A 22,653-nucleotide genomic window follows, 5' to 3' on the forward strand; every position below is an offset into this window, starting at 1 on the left:
TACTTGGCTATGCTGTTGATTGAGTTCGTCTGACCCAAGCAGAAAAGAGCAGACTCAAGAAAACAAAGGGGCAGGCTGGCTCATTCCATTCCATGCATTACAAAGAGCCAATCCTCTGATTTCTACCTCCACCAGCCTCCACTGATTCTAAAGTATTTCAAATACTTTTCAACCCAGGTCTGATGTTAAATCAGGGTGTGGATGGTGGAGCCTTGTTTAGGGAACAAGAAAGGCATTCATTTTGTATCATATCTACTTTGGCTTGAGAGAGAGAGATCAAAAGAGACAGAGATTGGGAAATTGAGAGAGAGACAGAGTGTGTGTGTGTGTGTGTGTGTGTGTGCATGCATTTGTTTTGCATGGGTGTGGGCGTGTATGCGTACATGCATTCACGGAAGCACACACACACACACGTCCAGTGTAGTATTTAATAGAAATGTAGAATACCAGTACAGCTATGCAACATTGACACCTTGTGACATATTTGAAAATGCCATGCATTTTCAATTTTTTTTTCCATTAAACTTTTCCATTTAAATATTCCAAGGCATTTTCAAATCTGTAATGGTTCTTTTTTAATAGAAACATCCTGAGTGAATGATAGGACAGACAGTTTTATTCATGTTCAGTTCACAGACAGATGAACAGTTAGATGAACAGTTATTTGTCTTCTCCTCATTTTGCTGTATCAGGCATCTGTGCTTTAACACTCTTCCATGTCTGACGCAAGTTTATATGACAAAAAAAAGCGTAGTCTTCCAGGTTCTAGGAGAGAAATCACACACACACACACACACACACACACACACACACACAATTAAGCCACACACAATTTAAAATATGATTAGGATTAGGCAAACTTGTGACTGGAATAAATCTCACCATCAAAGCATGCTGGGATGTTGAGTTTTCCATCGATGCACTGCGTTGACACAGGATAGCCACAATCTCTGTCCTTGTTCTTGCAGTAGAAAGATATCAATTCTAAATGATTTACTTGTTTGGGTTTCAGGTCATCAATCGAGACTTTCCTTCCATTGTAGAGAACATATCCTCTCTTGGTAGCAAGTTCACAATGGGCTGTGAACCAAAGAGGAAGACAATCTTAGAAAAGGGGTTGAAAACAGTTTTTGTGGTCTGTTTACAAGGAGTGACCCCATCTGCGAAACGCCTGCCATTCCATTTGCCACAGCAGCCTAGAGGGTCATCTAACAGTTTAACATTACTGTACCCGAACAACATTGTCTGTATTACAAGCCTAAATCTTTATATATTTTCATAAAATAGAATATTGCAGCGATGTTATCCGTACCAAGCCTGTGCATACCTTTAAGTAAGCATGACATTGATGTTTTCACAGACATACTTGAGATATCAGTTTATTCAAAATGTATCAGAAATTTGCTAAAATAATGAGGCAGTCAGGCAAAGGAATACTGTACATGGCTTCGGAACCAAGAATATCTTTAAAATATTCTATTTTAAGACAATATGACTCAGTTGTCTAAATGACTTCTCCTACAGGGACCAGTGTGTAGGGTTCTCCTACAGGGACCAGTGTATAGGGTTCTCCTACAGGGACCAGTGTGTGGGGTTCTCCTACAGGGACCAGTGTGTAGGGTTCTCCTACAGGGACCAGTGTATAGGGTTCTCCTACAGGGACCAGTGTGTAGGGTTCTCCTACAGGGACCAGTGTATAGGGTTCTCCTACAGGGACCAGTGTGTGGGGTTCTCCTACAGGGACCAGTGTGTAGGGTTCTCCTACAGGGACCAGTGTGTAGGGTTCTCCTACAGGGACCAGTGTGTGGGGTTCTCCTACAAGGACCAGTGTGTGGGGTTCTCCTACAGGGACCAGTGTGTAGGGTTCTCCTACAGGGACCAGTGTATAGGGTTCTCCTACAGGGACCAGTGTGTAGGGTTCTCCTACAGGGACCAGTGTGTAGGGTTCTCCTACAGGGACCAGTGTGTAGGGTTCCCCTACAGGGACCAGTGTGTGGGGTTCTCCTACAGGGACCAGTGTGTGGGGTTCTCCTACAGGGACCAGTGTGTGGGGTTCTCCTACAGGGACCAGTGTGTGGGGTTCTCCTACAGGGACCAGTGTGTAGGGTTCTCCTACAGGGACCAGTGTATAGGGTTCTCCTACAGGGACCAGTGTGTAGGGTTCTCCTACAGGGACCAGTGTGTGGGGTTCTCCTACAGGGACCAGTGTGTGGGGTTCTCCTACAGGGACCAGTGTGTAGGGTTCTCCTACAGGGACCAGTGTGTAGGGTTCTCCTACAGGGACCAGTGTGTAGGGTTCCCCTACAGGGACCAGTGTGTGGGGTTCTCCTACAGGGACCAGTGTGTGGGGTTCTCCTACAGGGACCAGTGTGTGGGGTTCTCCTACAGGGACCAGTGTATAGGGTTCTCTTACAGGGACCAGTGTGTGAACTGACAGGTAGATAACTAGCCCAGCTATCCAAATAAGTTTCGTTAAACAACGCAACAAAACAATTATACTACAATACTTCTTAACAAGTGTTAAGGATCTATGGTCTTACCCCTGCAGACTGGCTTCAGTGACCATTCCCCATTCTTCTGACACTCAGACTCTATAGGCCCATCCAGAGCAAAGTTGAGGTTGCAGCCGTATCTGATTGTCTCCAAGTAGCTGTGCTGTCTCATTGCGCTGGTGGACTTGTAACCGTTCTTGATGCTCGGAGGAGGAGGGCAGGTCACAACTGTAGAGGCAGAGGCCTAAGTTTAGGTAAACAGTCTGAAGAATGCAGTACACATCATGCAATTTCCAAGCAAAAAAATAAATGCTTAATGTATACTTAAGTATTATATTTCTAGCATACTTGAATTCAATATCCTAAAATTTAAAATGATGTAGGTTTAAGCATATATACTTGAAATATGTCAAATTACTCATATTTAAGTATGCTTATAACAGGATTACCTGAGATGTACTTTAAACACACTTAGAATGTTATCTAAACAATCTAATTTAAAGCAAAGTCACATTGTATGAGGTATATTAAATGTGTTTTAATAATGTGTCACAAGCATATTTCTCTCTATACTAAAAGTACACTTCAGTTAGATATATTCGATATTCATGTCCTTTTTAATTTTAATAATCAACATTTTTTAATGCATGAAGTGCCATTGAGGTTACCAGGCAACTGTGTAACTCTTGCAGCAGGTCAACTGCCAAGCATCGGCTTCTGACCTGTACTGTACAGTACATAGGATTGAATGGCATACCTTATCTTGGTATAATTCTAATTATTTGCAGTTATGGTTAGCAAGTTAATACACATAATTGAGGGATAGCAGGAATCTAAGTATACAAAACTGAAGGAAAGCACTGAAGGAAAGCACTGAAGGAAAGCACTGAAGGAAAGCACTTAATACATAATCCAATCTAAAATTAGCATTGAATCCAATAAATAACCAAACTGTACTGTTGTTAACAAAAACTTACTTTCAGACAAGAATGCTGGGTAATATGTAAATTATATGAAATATACTAAAACTATAACATTATATTCTAAACATACTTAATGTCATATTTATTTTTCTGGATATTCTACAAATGTTTCGTTCAAAACTGTTGCTGAGATGGTTTACACATGCCCCAAAACAACCAAGATATCTACTTGATGTCAAACTGAGTTTCTAATTGATCCCATTAGACGTGCAACTGCATTAAAGTTGAAGGACCTAACACTCAAATCTTTAAAATACGTTTCCACACTATTTTGATAAGTATACTGAAGTACACATTAACAGACTTGACATTCAAGTATACTTTTTGTACACATATTGAAATACATATTTAAGGACATGACAATAAAAGTATACTTTTGTAAGTATACTAAAGTACAATTTAAAACACATTCGATTCTAGTATACGTTTTGCAAGTATATTAAAGAACAAATTTAAGGGTATGAAATTAAAGTATACTTTGAGTAAGTACACAAAGTCAAAACAATTTTGGTGTACTTTAAGTAAGTGTAGAAACACATCAGTATATTGTAATCATATTAATTACTCCTTTAATCTATTTTCAGTACACTTAAGTATACTTTTTTCCCATTTGGGTACGCTAGTTGCAGTACTAGAAATATTACTTTTAATATGGCCGCTTTTTGGCCCTCCAAATTGGAGCCCTAAAGCATCACAATGACTTTGTACTCTTTAATCGATAAGTAGCATGTGAGACAATGACGTGCCGTAACTAAGCAACAAGACTATACCATGTAATGGATAATTGATAACAAATTATTTACACTTACGTTTACACACAGGTGTTTCAGTCCAGTTGCCGTGGGCGGTGCATGACCCTCTCTCATTGCCAAACAGGACGAAGGGATGCAGACAGATGTACGTCACAGTGAAGCCATATTCGGTCGTGTTGCCCTTCAACCTCCATTCATATTCAATGTTTCCATATTTGGGCATGGGAGGGAGACCACAGGTAACCGCTGGCAGAAGAGAGAGATTTTGGAACTAAGATAGATTGGCAGAGCATATGGACTTTTTTCAACAGAACCATACTATGAAAATATGACTAAATCATATTGCATATGACACATACACATGCAGGCCTACTGTAGTGCTCATAGGAATGTCCCAAAGTAGGTATGTCCATAGGCTACATGTTGTATAACCAATATTCCTGTATATATGAATAATATTCATAGGTTATGTGGATGTAGTACCTACGTTTGCATTCAGGTGTGTGTTCACTCCAGGTCCCATTAGCTAGGCACTCACTGCTATTGGCCCCATGCAGAATATACCTGTCGACCACCACAATCAGCTGGTTATTACAGGTTATTACTGCTCCATGTCAATATCTTTTCATATGTGAGACAGCTTCATATACAGTACATGCAGCCTGCTATAATGCTGCCATATTTCCATCCAACCATTACACATACAGCATACGTTATCCAATCATCTTCGAGTAAAACATTCAATCGAATTTCAAAACACAGACAGAGGTAAGCAGTCAAATAATGTGAATTGCTCTCTCATACCCTTCTTTGCAGGTGTAGTTGACTATACTCTGGTACTCATTGTCTATAAACTCCATACCTCCATTAAGTGGTGTATGTGGGATGGGGCACTCCCTTACTGTGGGAGGAAGAGGTATGGGTCAGTAGCATGACTCAGACAACACTCCCGTATTCATAGGAACACATAGTAAATACGTGTTACATAATGCTTTCCAGTGTCATCCTTTAAGCTCTGTAATTTTTTAACTGTATAATTCTTTATTGACAAATACATCAAATATATCTGCTAATATTTTGTTGTGTAACATGAAGAAAAATTCCAAACAACTACTTTATCTGTCAATAAAGTTTTATCTCTGTGTTGTGGCTATCTTGGCCTGGTCTCGCTTTGGAAAAGACGTACTCAGACCTCAATGGGACTTCCTGGTAAAATAAAGGAATACAAAATAAATAAAACACAACATAAAAAACAAAATTGTGATGGAGACCCACGTATGCACCGAAATCTAATCCTGGTCCACTCTCCCGCAGAAACGCAGGTGATAGTCTTATCGCCCGTCGTTGCCAGGTACCCTGGTATACACGAGAGCCTCACTGTTTCTCCGGGTGCAGACACCCTCTGGAGACCCTCTGACACCATGTTGTCTCTCAGGGAGGGTTGGTTGCATGCTGGGAGGGGGAGAGGGGGGGTTCAGGGGGAAGACGAAGGGTCAATGAAATACATAAACACGCAAGGATAGTTTCCCAGACACAAATAAAACCTACCCCTGGATTAGAAAACACTATCAAGCCACATAAACAAACTCTGACAGAAAAGGAACACATTCAACAACATGTAGTCAAGTGTTATGTTGACACCCCCTGTATAAAATGAATATTTTTAAGGATAGTTGTCCTGACACAGATTTAGCTTACCAACACATTCAAAAAGATGTAGTGAGGTGTTATGCTGACAACCCCTGTATACAATGAAAATGTGCTTTTTACAAAATGTACAAAAAACTAAAACATAGTCAGCAATACATGAATAAGAAAAACAAACATCACAGAAAAAACGATGGCTTTTTGATTAGCATATTCTGATAGTGTAATTAACTGACATCTAGACACAGGCACTATCACCTACCTTTGGACATCACCATAGTCGTATATAGAGCAAGCTGACAGAACATCAGCAGGGCCAGATTAGAGGCCATCTTCGGTACGGTCCGAGTCTGTTCCTCCTTTAGTTTCTGGGTAATGTGAGAAAACGTGTTCTTTATTTGAAGGAGAAGACAAACTAAGCACCACTTTTGGCGAAGAAAATCACAGTCAGCAAGCTGTTAATCTGTAACCAACCTTCCAAAAATGTATGCATTCAAACAGTCAAACAAAGTATTTACAGTACACAAAATGATTGTGATTGGCTATTTGGTTGGGGAGGAGCCGCGGTTTAGACTTGGCTCTCCTCTCGTTGGTGTTTTAGGCCGGTCCCAGCCCCTGACACTCGGTCCGTTCCCTCTGGGGAAAACCTGCGTTGACCTGCTGAAGAAAACATACACCTACTCTGATTTGTCCTTTCCTAGCCTAGTATTTTTCCATTACATCATTCTTATGTTATGTGTGTGTTGCAACATCCATCTTGATGACCTGACCCTAACCTCTTCATGCAACGTACCATGGAACTAATGCTTGATTCATCTCATTTATCAACAGGCCATCACATTAGTAAATTTAGCACACTGCAGTAATGTATTTTTATTATAGCAATAATAAACTGTTTTTAAAAAAAAAAAAAATTCTAACAGTAAAGAATCTCCCCTCGTACAGCACGTTTTCTCTCCAGTGGTTACTGGGTAAAATGTGATTCTGTGCGGAGATCCTCTCCGTTATTTGTGTTTCTCAAAGTAAACAGATACGAGAGGGGTGAAGGAACTTCTCTGCCCCTCTTTTACCGTAAGTGGATATTTCTCAGCACTGGAACCCAGCCATGGTGTTGAAATAACAAAAAAAAAAAAACTAACTGCTCTTTCGTAATTGTTATTGCGGTTGATTCGTTGAATCTTTCAAGTTCTAGGAGAGAAATCACACATCCACACGTATGCATGCACGCATACACAGACACACACGTACGCAGACACACACGTACGCAGACACACACACACACACACACACACACACAATTAAGCCACACACAATTCAGACACACACAATTTAAATATTTAAATAAATAGGATTTGGATTAGGCAAAATGATGAGAAAAAAACCTCTCAAATTGCGTCATTCTCATAACACTTTGGAGGAGAGAGTCTGAGGTTTCTCCCCTCTGACCTTCTCCTCCAAAATGAGTTTTGAGAAGGTATTGCGGAGAGCTGAAAGACTTTTGAGACTTGTCCCTGCTCTGCTGGAATAAATCTCAATAGGAATAGTTTCTCTCCTTGTTCATGCAGTAGAGAGGGATGGTTTTAAATGATCGATTATTTTGACATATGTGACATATTTGAAAACATCATGCATCATGGTCTGTTTAAACATTTTTCAATTTAAATATTCCAAGGCGTTTTCAAATCTGTAATGGTTCTTTTTTAATAGAAACATCCTGAGTGAATGATAGGACAGACAGTTTTATTCATGTTCAGTTCACAGACAGATGAACAGTTATTTGTCTTCTCCTCATTTTGCTGTATCAGGCATCTGTGCTTTAACACTCTTCCATGTCTGACGCAAGTGTATATTCAAAAAAAAAGCGTAGTCTTCCAGGTTCTAGGAGAGAAATCACACACACACACACACACACACACACACACACACACACACACACACAATTAAGCCACACACAATTTAAAATATGATTAGGATTAGGCAAACTTGTGACTGGAATAAATCTCACCATCAAAGCATGCTGGGATGTGGAGTTTTCCATCGAGGCACTGCGTTGACACAGGATAGCTACAATTTCTGTCCTTGTTCTTGCAGTAGAAAGATATTGTTTCTAAATGATTTATTTGTTTGGGTTCCAGGTCATCAATCGAGACTTTCCTTCCAAGGTAGAGAACATTTCCTCTGTTAATGTCAATGGTGCAATCGGCTGTGAACCAAAGAGGAAGACAATCTTGGATTCCCAATCTACTGTACCCCAACAGCAGTGTCTGCATTACAAGCCTAAATATACTTATATTGTCATAAAATAGAATATTGCAGTGATGTTATCTGTACCAAAGCTGTGGACACCTGTTAGTAAGTGTGACATAATTATTTTAATGTGTCAGAAATGTGCAAAAAAGAATGACGTCAGGCTTCAGAAAAATGTATACATGGCTTCAGAACCAACATTGTTATCATATTCTATTTGAAGACAATATTAGTCTATCCCTTTAAGTGTCATTAACACCTTTGTTGATACCATGTACAGTAGAACCCTCACTGTGGCACTGAATAGGCTTCTCCTACAGGGACCAGTGTGTGGGGTTCTCCTACAGGGACCAGTGTGTAGGGTTCTCCTACAGGGACCAGTGTGTGGGGTTCTCCTACAGGGACCAGTGTGTAGGGTTCTCCTACAGGGACCAGTGTATAGGGTTCTCCTACAGGGACCAGTGTGTAGGGTTCTCCTACAGGGACCAGTGTGTGGGGTTCTCCTACAGGGACCAGTGTGTAGGGTTCTCTTACAGGGACCAGTGTGTAGGGTTCTCCTACAGGGACCAGTGTGTGGGGTTCTCCTACAGGGACCAGTGTGTGGGGTTCTCCTACAGGGACCAGTGTGTAGGGTTCTCCTACAGGGACCAGTGTGTGGGGTTCTCCTACAGGGACCAGTGTATAGGGTTCTCCTACAGGGACCAGTGTGTAGGGTTCTCCTACAGGGACCAGTGTGTGGGGTTCCCCTACAGGGACCAGTGTGTGGGGTTCTCCTACAGGGACCAGTGTGTAGGGTTCTCCTACAGGGACCAGTGTGTGAACTGACAGGTAGATAACTAGCTCAGCCATCCAAATAAGTTCCGTTAAACAACGCAAACAAAACAATTATATTACAATACTTCTTAACAAGTGTTACTCAGGATCTATGGCAGGGGTGTCAAAGGTACAGGCGTAGGCTAGGCTCCTGCTTACAGCTATTTATTGTACCTGGTAAGGTACATGTAACATACCAAATGAAACATAACCAGTATAATGGATAATTAAGTATTAATTATATTTTTGGTTCCAACCCCCAGATGCCCACAGATGAACCCATTTTGAAAATGAGGCCTTCCTCTGAGTTTGAGTAGGCTACTGTAACGCTATAATACTGAGCACTGTGGACAAGAGGCATTGAGTGTAGGCTGAGTACAGGCTGTACGATAACGTTGAGTATTGTAAATATATGAGGCGCCGGTGCGCACAGCAGTGGACATTCGTTTGGCTTTACTAAGAAATATATTATTACCAATATACATACCAGTATACCAGCCCACGTGAGGTTGCATTTGGTCCAATGCGGCCCACGATCAAAACGAGTTCGACACCCCTGATCTATGGTCTTACCCTTGCAGACTGGCTTCAGTGACCATTCCCCAGTCCTCTGACACTCAGACTCTACAGGCCCATCCAGAGCAAAGTTGACGTTGCAGCCGTATCTGATTGTCTCCTTGTAGCCGTGCTCTCTCGTTGCGCTGGTGGACATGTAACCGTTCTCGATGTTTGTCGGAGGAGGGCACATCACAACTGGAGAGGCAGAGGCCTAAGTTTAGGTAAACAGTCTGAAGAATGCAGTACATATCAGGCAAACACTAGTTGCATTACTTGAAACTCCCATTGTAATATGTCTCATTGCGTCTATTAGAAATATTACTGTTAAACTGGCCAATGCCTTTTCGGCACTTTTTTGCACAAGCAATTGGAGCAGTTAAGCGGTGCAATAACTTTGTATTCGTCGATAGATAAGTGACATGTGAGACAATAAAGAGCCGTAACTAAGCAACAAGACTATACCATGTAATGGATAATTGATAACAAATTATTTACACTTACTTTTACATACAGGCGTTTCAGTCCAGTTGCCGTGGGCGGTGCATGACCCTCTCTCATTGCCAAACAGGACGAAGGGTGGCAGACAGTGGTACGTCCCACTGAAGCCGTATTCCGCCGTGTTGCCCCTCAACATCCTGTCGTAGATCATCTTTCCATATTTTGGCATGGGAGGGAGACCACAGGTAACCGCTGGCAGAAGAGAGAGATTTTAGAACTAAGATAGATAATGGTCATATTGCATATCGTGAAAGCACATACTTATTACATTTTCATGGTAACTAACTACAGTATACAATGAAAATATGACAAAATCATATCGCATATGATACATGCACATGTACTGTATTGCTCATTGGAATATGTCCAAATGTATGCATCCATAGCAGTGGCGGGTGGTGCCAATACAATGAAAAAATATTACAAAAATAGCTAGCTCTCTCTCTTGTTCTCTTTCTGCTCCTTCTATTTCATTTTTGAAGAAATTAATTTGTATTTCTCCTTCTCAATATACTGTATATCTCTCTCTCCCAAGTTTGTGCAAGAAAGACCTTCGCGCACAGTGGGTCAGTGAACTAGCTAGCTATGATTTGCACTGGATGGTAAGGACGTGATGTTGCCATATTTGGTCTGAGAACCATCCTCGGAAGTTGCTCATTTTACAGCGAAAATGCGAATTGAAAATATTAAAACACAATGAATGGGATTTATTAGAGCAGGAAGGAGAGTCTTGAAATACAGTCTCCTCTATTCCCCTTCAACCTGCAGTTGCTATATTCAATCATTTGGGACCATTGTTGAGACTATTTTTATCTAAGCCAATTTTATTTTGTTTGAGTGCATTTTGTGCAGCACAATCAAACAGATTTACAGCTTTTATTTATTTATTTATTTTCAATTTTATTTCATAACAATTCAAGGGAAAACCATCCTCCTCTTCCTCAATGGACCAGCCTCCACTGATCCATAGGCTACATGTTGTATAAGCAATATTCATATATATATGTGGATGTAGTACCTACGTTTGCATTCAGGTGTGTGTTCACTCCAGGTTCCATCAACTAGGCACTCACTGCTCTTGGCCCCATGCAGAATATACCTGTCGACCACCACAATCAGCTGTTAAAGGTTATTACTGCTCCATGTCAATATCTTTTCATATGTGAGACAGCTTCATATACATGCAGCCATATTTCCATCCAACCATTACACATACAGCATACGTCATCCAATCACCTTCGAGTAAAACATTCGATCGAATTTCAAAACACAGACAGAGGTAAGCAGTCAAATAATGTGAATTGCTCTCTCATACCCTTCTTTGCAGGTGTAGTTGACTATACTCTGGTACACATTGTCTATAAACTCCATACCTCCATTAGGAGGTGGTTGTGGCACGCGGCACTCCCTTACTGTGGGAGGAAGAGGTGTCAATAACATTGCAAATAAGTGTTGTATAATGCTTTCATGTGTTGGCCCATTGGGCTCTGTGGTTTTGCATATACAGTACCAGTCAGAGGTTTGGACACACCTTGCCGAGAGTGTGCAAAGCTGTCATCAAAGCAAAAGGTGGCTACTTTGAAGAATCTAAAATATAAACCCTATTCTGGTTTGTTTAACACTTTTTTGTTGACTACATAATTCCATATGTGTTCCTTCACAGTTTTGATGTCTTCAATATGAATCTACAATGTAGAAAATAATCAAAATAAAGAAAAACCATTGAATGAGAAGGTGTGTCCAAACCGGTTTTGACTGGTACTGTATATCTGTCAGCAAAGTTTTATCTCTGTGTTGTGGCTATCTTGGCCCGGTCTCCCTTTGGGAAAGACGTACTCAGACCTCAATGGGACTTCCTGGTAAAATAAAGGAAGACAAAATAAATAAAATGTACAAAATTGTGATGGAGACCCACGTATGCACCGAAGTCTAATCCTGGTCCACTCTCCGTTCTCATTGCAGACGATAGTGCGATGGCCCACAGTTGGTAGGTATCCTGGTTTACACGAGAGCCTTAGTTCGTGTCCCGGCGCAGACACCCTCTGGTGCCCCTCTGACACCACACCATCACCCAGGAGGGGTGGTCGGCCGCATACTGGGGGGGGGGGGGGTAGAGGGGGAAGGTGAAAGGTCAATGAAGTACATAAACACATAAGGATAGTTGTCCTGACACAGATTTAGCTTACCAACACATTCAAAAAGATGTAGTGAGGTGTTATGCTGACAACCCCTGTATACAATGAAAAAGTGCTTTTTACAAAATGTACAAAAAAACTAAAACATAGTCAGCAATAAATGGATAAGAAAAACAAACATCACAGACAAACCGATGGCTTTTTGATTCGCATATACTGTAATCCATTGACATTTAATAGAACTATCCGGAACTATCACCTACCTTCAGACATCACCATAGTCGTATACAGAGCTAGCTGACAGAACATCAGCAGAGCCAGATTAGAGGCCATCTTCTGTAGGGTCAGAGAGCACGTCTATTCCTCCTTTAAGTTTCTGATTAAAGATTTAGTTGTTTACTGGGTAAAAAATACTTCTCTCCAGTGTTTACTGCGTAAAAAAATCAGATTCTGCTTCTCTCCATTATTTGTGTTTCTCAAAGTAAACAGATAAGAGAGGAGTGAAGTAACTCCGCTTGGGAATGGGCCCCTCTGTCCACGTACTGTTACTAAGGTAACACACACGACCTTGTGACCATAAGTGGACATTAGTCAGGGCTGGAACCCAGCCATGGTGTTGAAATAACAGAAACAGCACCACTACTGCTCATATTTGCTCTTGCAAAAAAGGAAGGATTCACGCTTAGCTTATTAGATAAAAACTCTTTTTCTCTCTCTCTCTCTCTCTCTCTCTCTAGAAATTCTAGAAACAAAACTGTCTTTGCATGAAAGCTGAACATCTTTGATATGAAAGCTGAACCCCACTTACTGCAACACTGACATCTAGTGGCGACTATTATAGGATTTAGGATATTATATATATGTAGTAGGTGACCTACAGTTCAACTCGTCTATGTACGATATCAGTGGCAGACCTGGGTCAAAATAGTATTTGAAATCATTTCACACTCTTAAGCCTGCCTGGAGCCTGGAATCAAGCACAGCTAAATATTTGAAATATTTGAAGTAAGTAAGTACAGTACAGTACTAGTAGTTCATTTGTACAATATACACTATGAAAGTTATGGATACAACATTCAAAAGCTCATCAACAAAGACAATGCATGAATATTTGTTCACATTGAAGCGACGAGTCACATAAGACAGATGCTTTTATTCATAGTTCATATGACTTTTATTAATAACTCATCTAAGGACTATTGCTCTCGTGGATGTGTCATCTAGACATGGTCGGGACGGGTCAGGCAGAGGCACACATCTTGATCTCAGAGGGAAGAGACTTGGCCTTGAGAGTGTACTCCATCTTACCTGGTTCTGTAAGAGACAGACACAAGCACATTGAATAGTTTAGGTGTTGGGATACATTTTTGAAAACATTTAACTCTGAACTAAAAAGCAGTTTTAACAGACGATCTCCACTGAGGAGAACGTGAACCTGTGTCCGCGAGTTGGGCCCCAGAAATTCAACAGAACAGACTTTGTAGAACTTTGACAACTGCGATGGCGGCAAAAACTAAACCACATGATCTGGTTTAGCCAACCAGCCTCACCCTCAAAGCATTCTGGGATCTTGAGTGTTCCGTCTGTACAAGTGGAGGCTACAGGGTAGCCACACTTCTGCTCCTTGTTGAGACAGTAGAACACAACGGGTTCCCCATGGAGTACTCTGTTGGGTTTCAGGTCCCCGATCCAGATTTTCTTTGCATTGTAAAAGATACGTCCTCTCTTAATGCCAATGGTACAGTGGGCTGTGGACAAGAAGAGAATATACACATAGTCAATTACTCTCTGCATAGATTTAGTCATATTGCATTATGCTATGTTACAACCCTAGGTGTCGGTCGATTAGATTGCATTTAGACTTAGGCATAACATCTTTGAAGCTTTTCAACACAGTTGATTTGATATATAACACACCATCAGGGCCGTAACCAGGGTCTATTTTTTACCCAGCTTATTGTATGGCTTAAACATTTCGCCCCAAGGTTAACAACGTTTTCAAGCTAAATATTTAACGTAAATATTTAGTCATTTATTTGTATTTAGCCTTCCGCTGTGCTTAGCCTACAACTTCAACTGCTGCCTGTACCCAAAGATGATGAGTGTGAGTGTCTCCAGTTAGGGAGTATAGATATACTATGAAATATGTATGGGTATGATTATGACTGAAAAGGTCGCGACCTTGGCGTCTTCAGTGGTAGTTCTGGCCCTGCACACCAGAAGCCATGAATCATAAAACAGCCTGTTTGAAACAATCCACCGTTTTTCAAATGACTCAAGACAGACTCACCCCTGCAGACAGGCATGGTTGACCAGTTTCCCGTCCTCTCACACTGGATCTCTGCAGCCCCATCCAGAACGTAAGGTGGGGTACACTCATACTTGACCTTCTCCTTGTAGCCGTGTTCTCTCATGACGGCGAAGCTGATGAAACCGTTGGCTAGCGGTTTTGGGATTGAGCAACTCACCTCTGCAAAGGGACAAGGGTCAAAGGTCACATGGGTTATAGGAAGCCACATTGAGCGTGTGTGTGTGTGTGTGTGTGTGTGTGTGTGTGTGTGTGTTCGTGTGTGTGTGTGTGTGTGTGTGTGTGTGTGTGTGTGTGTGCACACACGTGCTTGCGTACACGTGTGTGTGTGTGTGTGTGTGTGTGCACATATGCTTGCGTACACACGTGTGTGTGTGTGTGTGTGTGTGTGTGTGTGTGTGTGTGTGTGCGTGTGTGTGTGTGTGTGTGTGTGTGTGTGTGTAGTCAGCACCTACCCTCACACACCGGTGGTTCCGTCACATTCCCGCTGGCCAAGCAGGACCCTCTCTCGTTACCAATGGGGGCCCTCGGTGGCAAACACTCATACGTCCAGCTCTGGCCATACACGGTGGTGTTGCCAGTAAACGTCTTGTCATAGACAACTCTGCCAAGTTTAGGTGCTATGGGCAGGGCACAACTCACAGCTGTAGGGAACAGATACATTTGTTATGTGAGATAAGTGGAGGCAAGATACAATTATTATAATTCCGATCATTACGGTAAGGGGATGTACCTTTACACAGTGGTGGCGGGGCACTCCAGCTACCGTCGTGTAAACACTGGCTCTCATTGGCTCCCTCCATGACATACCTGAAGAACATCCCTTTTTATTGGCCTTATTTTCATAGAAACCAAGATACCAAGTTCTTATTGGCCAATAAGTAGCAGTAAATCGGTGGGTCCGCAAAAATGCACAGAACACAGCATAGAACGCAGCGCTGTCCCATGTTAATGTTAGTGTTCCTATATTTCTGTTTCCCTTACCCAGCATCGCATGTGTAGTTGAGAATGCTCTTGTATGGCACTTCTTTCTTCACCATCGTTAAGGTGAGCAGGGGCTTGGGAATAGGGCACGTCTTTGCTGTGTTGAGAACAGACAAGATTTAGTCACGAATTCTCCAGATTAACCAATTACAATGCATGGAACCAATCCATAACGCATGGAACGGAATGAGGAATGGTATCCAACACTTGTTTGACACCATTCCTCATTCTATTCCAGGCATTACAATGGGCCCGTCCCCCGATTTCTACCTCCACCAGCCTCCACTGGTGTATTGATGGTAATGGTAATGGCTGGTTCCTGAGTGGCGGTGAACTCACGGGAACACACAAGCTCTGTTTTGGTCCATTCCCCGGCGGCGGTGCAGACGATCTTGCGGGACGCCGTCTTGGGTGTGTATCCGCGTTCACACGCCAGGGTCTCCTCCTCCCCGATCTCATACACACGCTTGAGGGGCTCCACGTTGACGCCATCAGTCACAGGTGGACGGCCGCATACTGAGGAAGGACAGACAAAAGTAACACTTTCTTTTAATAACTTATTACATGACAGTGGAATATTCATAGCTTATTACAATGCAAGGAGAATGTACCAATACACACTCACCGAACACTTTATTAGGAACACCTGTACACCTTCTCATGGTGGTGGAGGTGGTGTAATGGTGTGGGGAATGTTTTCTTGGCACACTTTGGGCCTGTTAATACCAATCAATCATCGCTTGAATGCCACAGCCTATTTGAGTATTGTTGCTGACCATGTGCATCCCTTCATGGCCACAATTTACCCATCTACTAATGGCTACTTCCAGCATGATAATGCACCATGTCACAAAGCAAAAGTTGTCTCAAACTGGTTTCATGAACATGGCAATGAATTCAGTGTTCTTCAGTGGCCTTCCCAGTCACCAGATCTGAATCCAATAGAACACCTTTGGGATGTGGTAAAACGGGAGATTCACAGCTTGAAAGTGCACCTGAAAAATCTGCAGGAATCTCAAAGAAATGTTTCCAACATCTTGTGGAATCAATGCGACGAAGGATTGAGGCTGTTTTGAGAGCAAAGGGAGGCCCTACCCAGTATTAGAATAGTGTTCCTAATAAAGTCCTCAGTGAGTGTATATACCTATGAACTCATGTGTCGTGTTGCAAATACACCCACACCATCCTTGATACAGTGTTTTTTGAGATTAGCATTGAGTAGAAAGAGGTCGTAGAAATAGCAGAAGAAATAGCATTGTGTAATGGAACAAAGCTGTGAAATTTACCAGTATTGTCAGCTAAAACATTGAGGCTACAGAGATCCATCTAAGCCAATGCTGTACTGTTCTTATTCCATTTGAGACACCAGTCTCTGAATGGAAGACCTTGCAGCTTCCATGATGGGCAGAGAGCCATGGAGTGCTCTCATTCTGGTGCATTGCTCAGCCAAAAGCAAGTAAGCAACATTAGTTATGTGCTGTTATTCATATACTATACATACTGTATAAACAGGTTATTATACTGGTTATAACTCTGTACTGTACCTTTCTTGGATGCCACGGATGTCGTATAGAAGGCCAGCTGGCAGAGCAGCAGCAGAGCCAGGGTTCGGTTCATCTTCCCTGGGGTTGGAGAGAGTGTACGTGTCCCCTTCTCTCTGTGGAAGGTGGTCATTTAACAGGATTGAGAAGGGCCCCTCAGAGTGATCCAATCAGAGCTCTGAATAGACTTCCATTGATTAGGCCAAAGGTCATGGTTGTCAATGCATGTTTACTCTTGAGTTGAAGGATAACTTTCACTCAGTATTCACACACACACAGGCACACAAGCACAAATGCACACACATGTTGTCGGCAATATTGCAATGCTGTAGTACAGTATGTACTGTAATGGATAAACAAGCTTTAACTGCAATATTTCAGAGTTCAGTCGTTGGTTCAGTATGTCCAGTAATCCCATCACACAGTAAATGGTCAATTCCATGTGAGAAAGAGCCATATAGCTGGTTGGTTTGGTTTTCCAGCTCCTGATTTATCAACAGTGTGAATGGGATGCCATTGAATTTGACAGACAGAGTACCATAGAAGAGAATAGCACAGTGAAGAGATTATATTATGGCCAAAGGGCAAGGTGATTTACAGATTGTTTTGCTTGAGGAATGCCCTCAATAGGGACATTATGTTAATGAAACACTGCCACTACATTAGATGCCCTTGTTGAAGTGATGGATGTGTGAACTGGGGGGACAGGAGGAATATGAGGGAAATTTGAGGTGTTGGGAGAAGAGAGGCCATAGAGGCACTTTTATGATTGGGTCTCTCTCTCTCTCTCTCTCTCTCTCTCTCTCTCTCTCATTTCCCTCAAACGAACACAGTAGTGTCACTGTCGTGCAGCTCTGAATGCGTTACGGTGGAATAACAGTCCACGCTTAACAGTCTAGCCGACTGTATACTTTCCGCCACAGGATGACGCTCTAATCTTCCAAATTCCAACAGACACAACTGCCCTCCCCTCGCACGAGGGGGTGAATTGTAGCCTACTGACGTCACCTCGAGTGAAAAAAGGAAGCAGGGCGCTCAGTACGAGCTGTCAGTAAGTAGTTTGTAGCGACAGCAAGGGAAACCCATAGATAGGACAGTGTCTCCAGTTACAACCCCGACCACTTCAACTGCCTGCTGGCGACAAGAGAGTGCGCGTCCAAAAAAAAAATACAAGCTATTCGTTGGATTGAAACAAAAAAACATCGGAAGCAGAGCAAGAATATAACGTTGCTTTTTTTTTTTTTGCTATGGCTGATGTTATAAGTGTCAACGAGGCGCCCGAGGCGGACGTCGCGAATCGGTTCGCTCGCAAAGGTGCTCTGAGGCAAAAGAACGTCCATGAGGTGAAGAACCATAAATTTACTGCAAGATTCTTCAAGCAGCCGACTTTCTGTAGTCACTGCACCGACTTTATCTGGTAAGCGCGTTCTCCTCTCCGAAGGGCTGCTGCCTGTTGAATGCTGCACAGTACAGTTGCGGAGCTGTGTGTCCCCATGATGTAACAACTTTTTAGGCTATCCCTCAACACTCACAGGAAAACTTTCACCTTGTTAGTTGTTGCTGTTACTAAATGTACACTCTGTGATGAATAAATGTCTGTGTTCACCTCTGGCGAACTTTTGCACTTAGGTGATGTTTTGGATCGAAATCGATTATAAAAAGAAACCGTCACTGTAACCAGTTCGCCCACAGCGGCTTGGTTACAATGTGTTAGTCTGCCCGTTTGTGTGGAAAAACTGACAGCGTCTCTTTGATGTTTTTTAGGACATGTCAAACTTTAAGCACTCTCCTCTTCCGTTTTGATAAACAATGAAAGACCAGTTCACTGACGACGACAGACAAACCCAAATCCAAACTGTACATTTGGCATTCTAGAACGCCAGGGCATTTGATAGGGATCGAAGACGCACCCATGTTTCCTGGCGTTCCACCGCTCAAGGGGGTGTGTTCTTTTTACAATGTATTGCACCATGGATTTACAATCTTGTGTAAATAATTTCACTGGGACAACCTATGGCCATCCTTAGTTACATGTAATGATTATGAGGAAACACTTCAAACTGTCCCCCCCTACTCTTCTATGTTTACCGTGCTGTAGTATATGTTATATGTTCACACAGATACTTTGATAACAAGTGGCATTGGAACCTCCAATGCAAGGTGCTATGTTACTGCTGTGGTGCAACTTGTGTTAAGACTGATTTAGTACCATTTAGTAACATCAATACAACATTGCAAGGCACTAACTAGAATTATAAATGCCTTGCCTCAACCTTGAACTGAATATTCTTCTAAATACTTTCCAAAGCACTCTTTAATTGATTCAAATCATAGAGAGAGAGAGAGAGATGGAGGGGGGATGGATCTGTTAGATAAGATAAGGGACTTGGAGAATACTTCCTTTCTCTCTCTCTCTCTCTCTCTCTCTCTCTCTCTCCCTTTTTCTGTCTCTGTCTCTCTCTCTCCCTAGTTTATTGATATTGCAAACACGTTTGTACCTGTCCATTTCATGCTTTTTTCATTCTTCCCTTGTTTTTTGTTTCAACAGGGGATTTGGAAAGCAAGGATTTCAGTGCCAAGGTAAAAAGACTTTGATTGACACAGAGTCAGTCCAGCTCCAGCCCACCATGTAGCATTGACTCATTCTCATTCACACCTTAAGAGAGCTGTGATTTGTGTGTGTGTGTGTGTGTGTGTGTGTGTGTGTGTGTATGTGTCTGTCTGTCTGTCTGTCTGTCTGTCTGTCTGTCTGTCTGTCTGTCTGTGTGTGTGTCTGTGTGTCTGTGTCTGTGTCGGTGAATCAAGCTGTTGGAAGCTGTTTAAATGTGTTTTTGTTGTTGTCATGCTTGCTCTTTAATAAGAGAGACGGTGACTCAGAGACTGTGAGCTTTTCCTAGCTTCTCTGTGTGTGTGTGTGTTTTGGTCTCAGGGGTTTCTTCAAGTGCACATTAACACATAATCAGCCTCATTGCATTTATACAGGAAATAATACCAGGAAATGTCTTGACATCTTTGGCTGCCTGTGTGGAGAATTGATTAGCAATGATAAAAATGTGCTTGTTTATGATACCGACGAGAGATAACATTTACAATCTTCTCCTCAGCTCAACAAAAACACAGAAGTGGTAGTTTAGTGGGTGACTGCTGAGCTGAATTCATAATGCAGAAATGAATGGGTTGTATTATTCTCACGCAAACTGGGCTGACATGAAATCAAACCATACTGTACACAGCAATCTCACAAATGCCACTGTTCAAGTAGGCCATGGTGGAAGGAAATGGACATGGGCTTTTCTGGCAAAGAATAGTCTGCCCTATTTACAGTCTTGTCAAAAATACATTGTTTCAGTGTGTGGTTGAGCCTCAATTAGGTGCTAAATCAAAACCACTGCTAGGGGCTTTACACACCACAGGTCCAACCTCATACCGGCTCTGATAAATTCCTTTCAGTTTGTCCGTCTCTGTACTGTTCCAGCAACTGGCCATCCCAGTATGACTCGGCTTCGAAAGCTGTTGTTTTAGAGTAGTTTAGACTGATGGGTTTATGTATGACGTGGTAGTGGTTGATCCTGTCTAGTTAGGCCTTAAGCTCAATGAGACCAGGCTTTCCTAGTTCGCAAGTACCTTGCTTGGGCGGCTCTCCAAAAAAAACAGAATTCAAGTTTTCCTTCAGGTTTTTCTTCCATTTTCTTCAATGTTGCAAGCTGGCATAGGTAACAACTCTATATGCAAAAATAGTGCTAGCCGGTAGACTAGTTACACCTGACTGGGTAGGACTAATTTAACATAACAACAGGCAACAAGAAGTGGGGAAGGGCTATTGGAATGCAACATCCAATGAAATTGCTATACAACCAGATTGGCTAATGTAAAGTTCTCCAGACCCCCAAAGGAGGCGTGAGAACAGTGTGATTTGGAGGTAAGGCCAAGAGAGACTAGTTGGGCCGAAGGTCTTCTTGGGGCTTGTCCACGTCCATTCATGGCAATTTTGAGCTTGATCACTGATTCCAATCTATAGTGCAGAGAAGTGCTTTCATCAAACATGAAAAATGTAATCTATGTGTAAGCAGTTAATTAAAGCTTTTTATATATTTAGACATTTTAGAGTGAATGGCACACAAGTACACTCATAAATCAATGGTAGTGGCCTGTAGATATTTTCTAAGGGATAACTTTAACATAATAGTCAACATTTGAGGTAGCTTTTTCACATGATTACAATATTTGTTTTCCATAACTCAATAGTAAAATGACTGTTATGTTATGACAGTAACTCACACATTCACATTTCAGTCAGTTGGTCTTTAAGCAGGTTTAATAGTGTAGAGATCGTGATGCGTAGCACTGACAAGTAAATAAGTAGTAGGCGTTGGTATCATTCTTGGAGGAAGATCATCTTGTCATCAGCTTCCATCTCTCCAGACAGTCTTTCTTTACACGCTCAGTAGAGCAGGCTTCAAGCTGTCCATTAGCTTTGCTGCAAAAGAGAAATGCTGGCTCAGTGGTTATGTTCATCTTCCGTTGGAATGACACGTCTCCGTAGTCTTTGCGAGCTTCGCTTGCATGGCTGCACTTTCGGTGAACTTGTATAATACCTGGAAACTTGTACAGGACGAGAAGATAAGAGAGAGTAAGAGAGATGTGATGTGACGGTGTTTTCCGGAAGGACGTACATGTGAAACCAGTCGAATGCGGTGTACTGCATTGAGGTCAATTAAAGATTTGCGACGAACATTGAGCTTGCGGATCTGAAGTTAGGATTACCGCCAAAATGAATATCAGCGCTAACATAATGTGGAAACTATTGAGCTTGCCAAAAACTATGCCTGCCTACCTGCCTGCCTGTCTAACTGCCTGCCTGCCTGCCTGTTTAACTGCCTGCCTGCCTGCCTGCCTGTCTAACTGCCTGCCTGCCTGCCTGCCTGCCTGCCTGCCTGTCTAACTGCCTGCCTGCCTGCCTGTCTAACTGCCTGCCTGCCTGCCTGCCTGCCTGCCTGCCTGCCTGTCTAACTGCCTGCCTGCCTGCCTGCCTGCCTGCCTGCCTGGCCATGTTCAGGTAATAGGCCTGGATGCTCTTCAGGATGTTGAGAGCCCTAGTGCTAAAGGGTCGGGTGAAGGAAGGTGTCCATTTGCTGTAGTGTGTGTAAGGATAAACACACCCCAGAGAGAGAGGGCTCGTTTGATCTGGATGGTTCAGAAGCCTCTTTTCCTGGAATAAGATGGGCTTTTATAGCTGGGGAGGGAGGGAGAGAGCGAGAATGAGCGAGAGAGAGAGAGAGAGAGAGAGTGAGACTGTGTGGGTGTACACTTTATACCTATTTTTGCTTACATTTTAAAATGTGTTGGTGTGTCGTACTGCATCTGCCTATGTATGTGTGGGCTGTGTGCTTTCTTCCTGACCTAACTGCAATCAATAAAGCCACTCCTCCTCTGTTTGATGTGAGTGTCTCGAGGTGAGATGCACTTTGCTCAGAGGCTCTCAGTGTTGGCTCTCACTTGAATATTTGATGGGGAAGGCTCGCTCATTAGTGAGCATGGAGTTAGTGTGTTGACATCCTGCCATGTTTTCACCTACGTGTGTGTGTGTGTGTGTGTGTGTGTGTGTGTGTGTGTGTGTGTGTGTGTGTGTGTGTGTGTGTGTGTGTGTGTGTGTGTGTGTGTGTGTGTGTGTGTGTGTGTGTGTGTGTGTGTGTGT

At 42.5% G+C, this 22,653-nt stretch overlaps 3 protein-coding genes across 3 annotated transcripts in view; 1 reads left to right on the forward strand and 2 right to left on the reverse strand.

Annotated features, from left to right (window-relative positions):
* Positions 1-645: 645 nt before the first annotated feature.
* On the reverse strand, positions 646-12,458 carry LOC310821534 (C4b-binding protein alpha chain-like; the record flags this gene model as incomplete). The annotated part of the gene is made up of 13 exons (XM_083693621.1): positions 646-765; positions 883-1,080; positions 2,541-2,720; positions 4,285-4,473; positions 5,503-5,679; positions 6,137-6,242; positions 8,025-8,077; positions 9,508-9,687; positions 9,994-10,182; positions 11,013-11,089; positions 11,306-11,402; positions 11,906-12,085; positions 12,389-12,458. 13 exons carry the CDS (start codon positions 12,456-12,458, stop codon positions 704-706), a joined length of 1,758 nt encoding a protein of 585 aa, XP_083549747.1. The 3' UTR covers positions 646-703.
* Positions 12,459-13,365: 907 nt separating this feature from the next.
* On the reverse strand, positions 13,366-17,034 carry LOC310821535 (beta-2-glycoprotein 1-like; the record flags this gene model as incomplete). The annotated part of the gene is made up of 8 exons (XM_083693622.1): positions 13,366-13,439; positions 13,676-13,873; positions 14,416-14,595; positions 14,889-15,077; positions 15,167-15,243; positions 15,418-15,514; positions 15,757-15,933; positions 16,962-17,034. The coding sequence occupies 8 exons, from the start codon at positions 17,032-17,034 to the stop codon at positions 13,366-13,368; spliced, it is 1,065 nt and encodes a 354-aa protein (XP_083549748.1).
* A 1,060-nt stretch (positions 17,035-18,094) lies between these two features.
* Positions 18,095-22,653, forward strand: part of prkcaa (protein kinase C, alpha, a) — a 131,940-nt gene continuing 127,381 nt past the window's right edge. Inside the window, exons 1-2 of the mRNA XM_083693817.1 lie at positions 18,095-18,375; positions 19,507-19,538. Coding sequence (XP_083549943.1) covers positions 18,206-18,375; positions 19,507-19,538 — 202 coding nt within the window. The 5' untranslated portion in view covers positions 18,095-18,205. The remainder of the gene's footprint in view (positions 18,376-19,506; positions 19,539-22,653) is intronic.

This window comes from Argentina silus (genome assembly GCF_951799395.1).
Source record: "Argentina silus genome assembly, chromosome: 22".
NCBI lineage: Eukaryota > Metazoa > Chordata > Actinopteri > Argentiniformes > Argentinidae > Argentina > Argentina silus.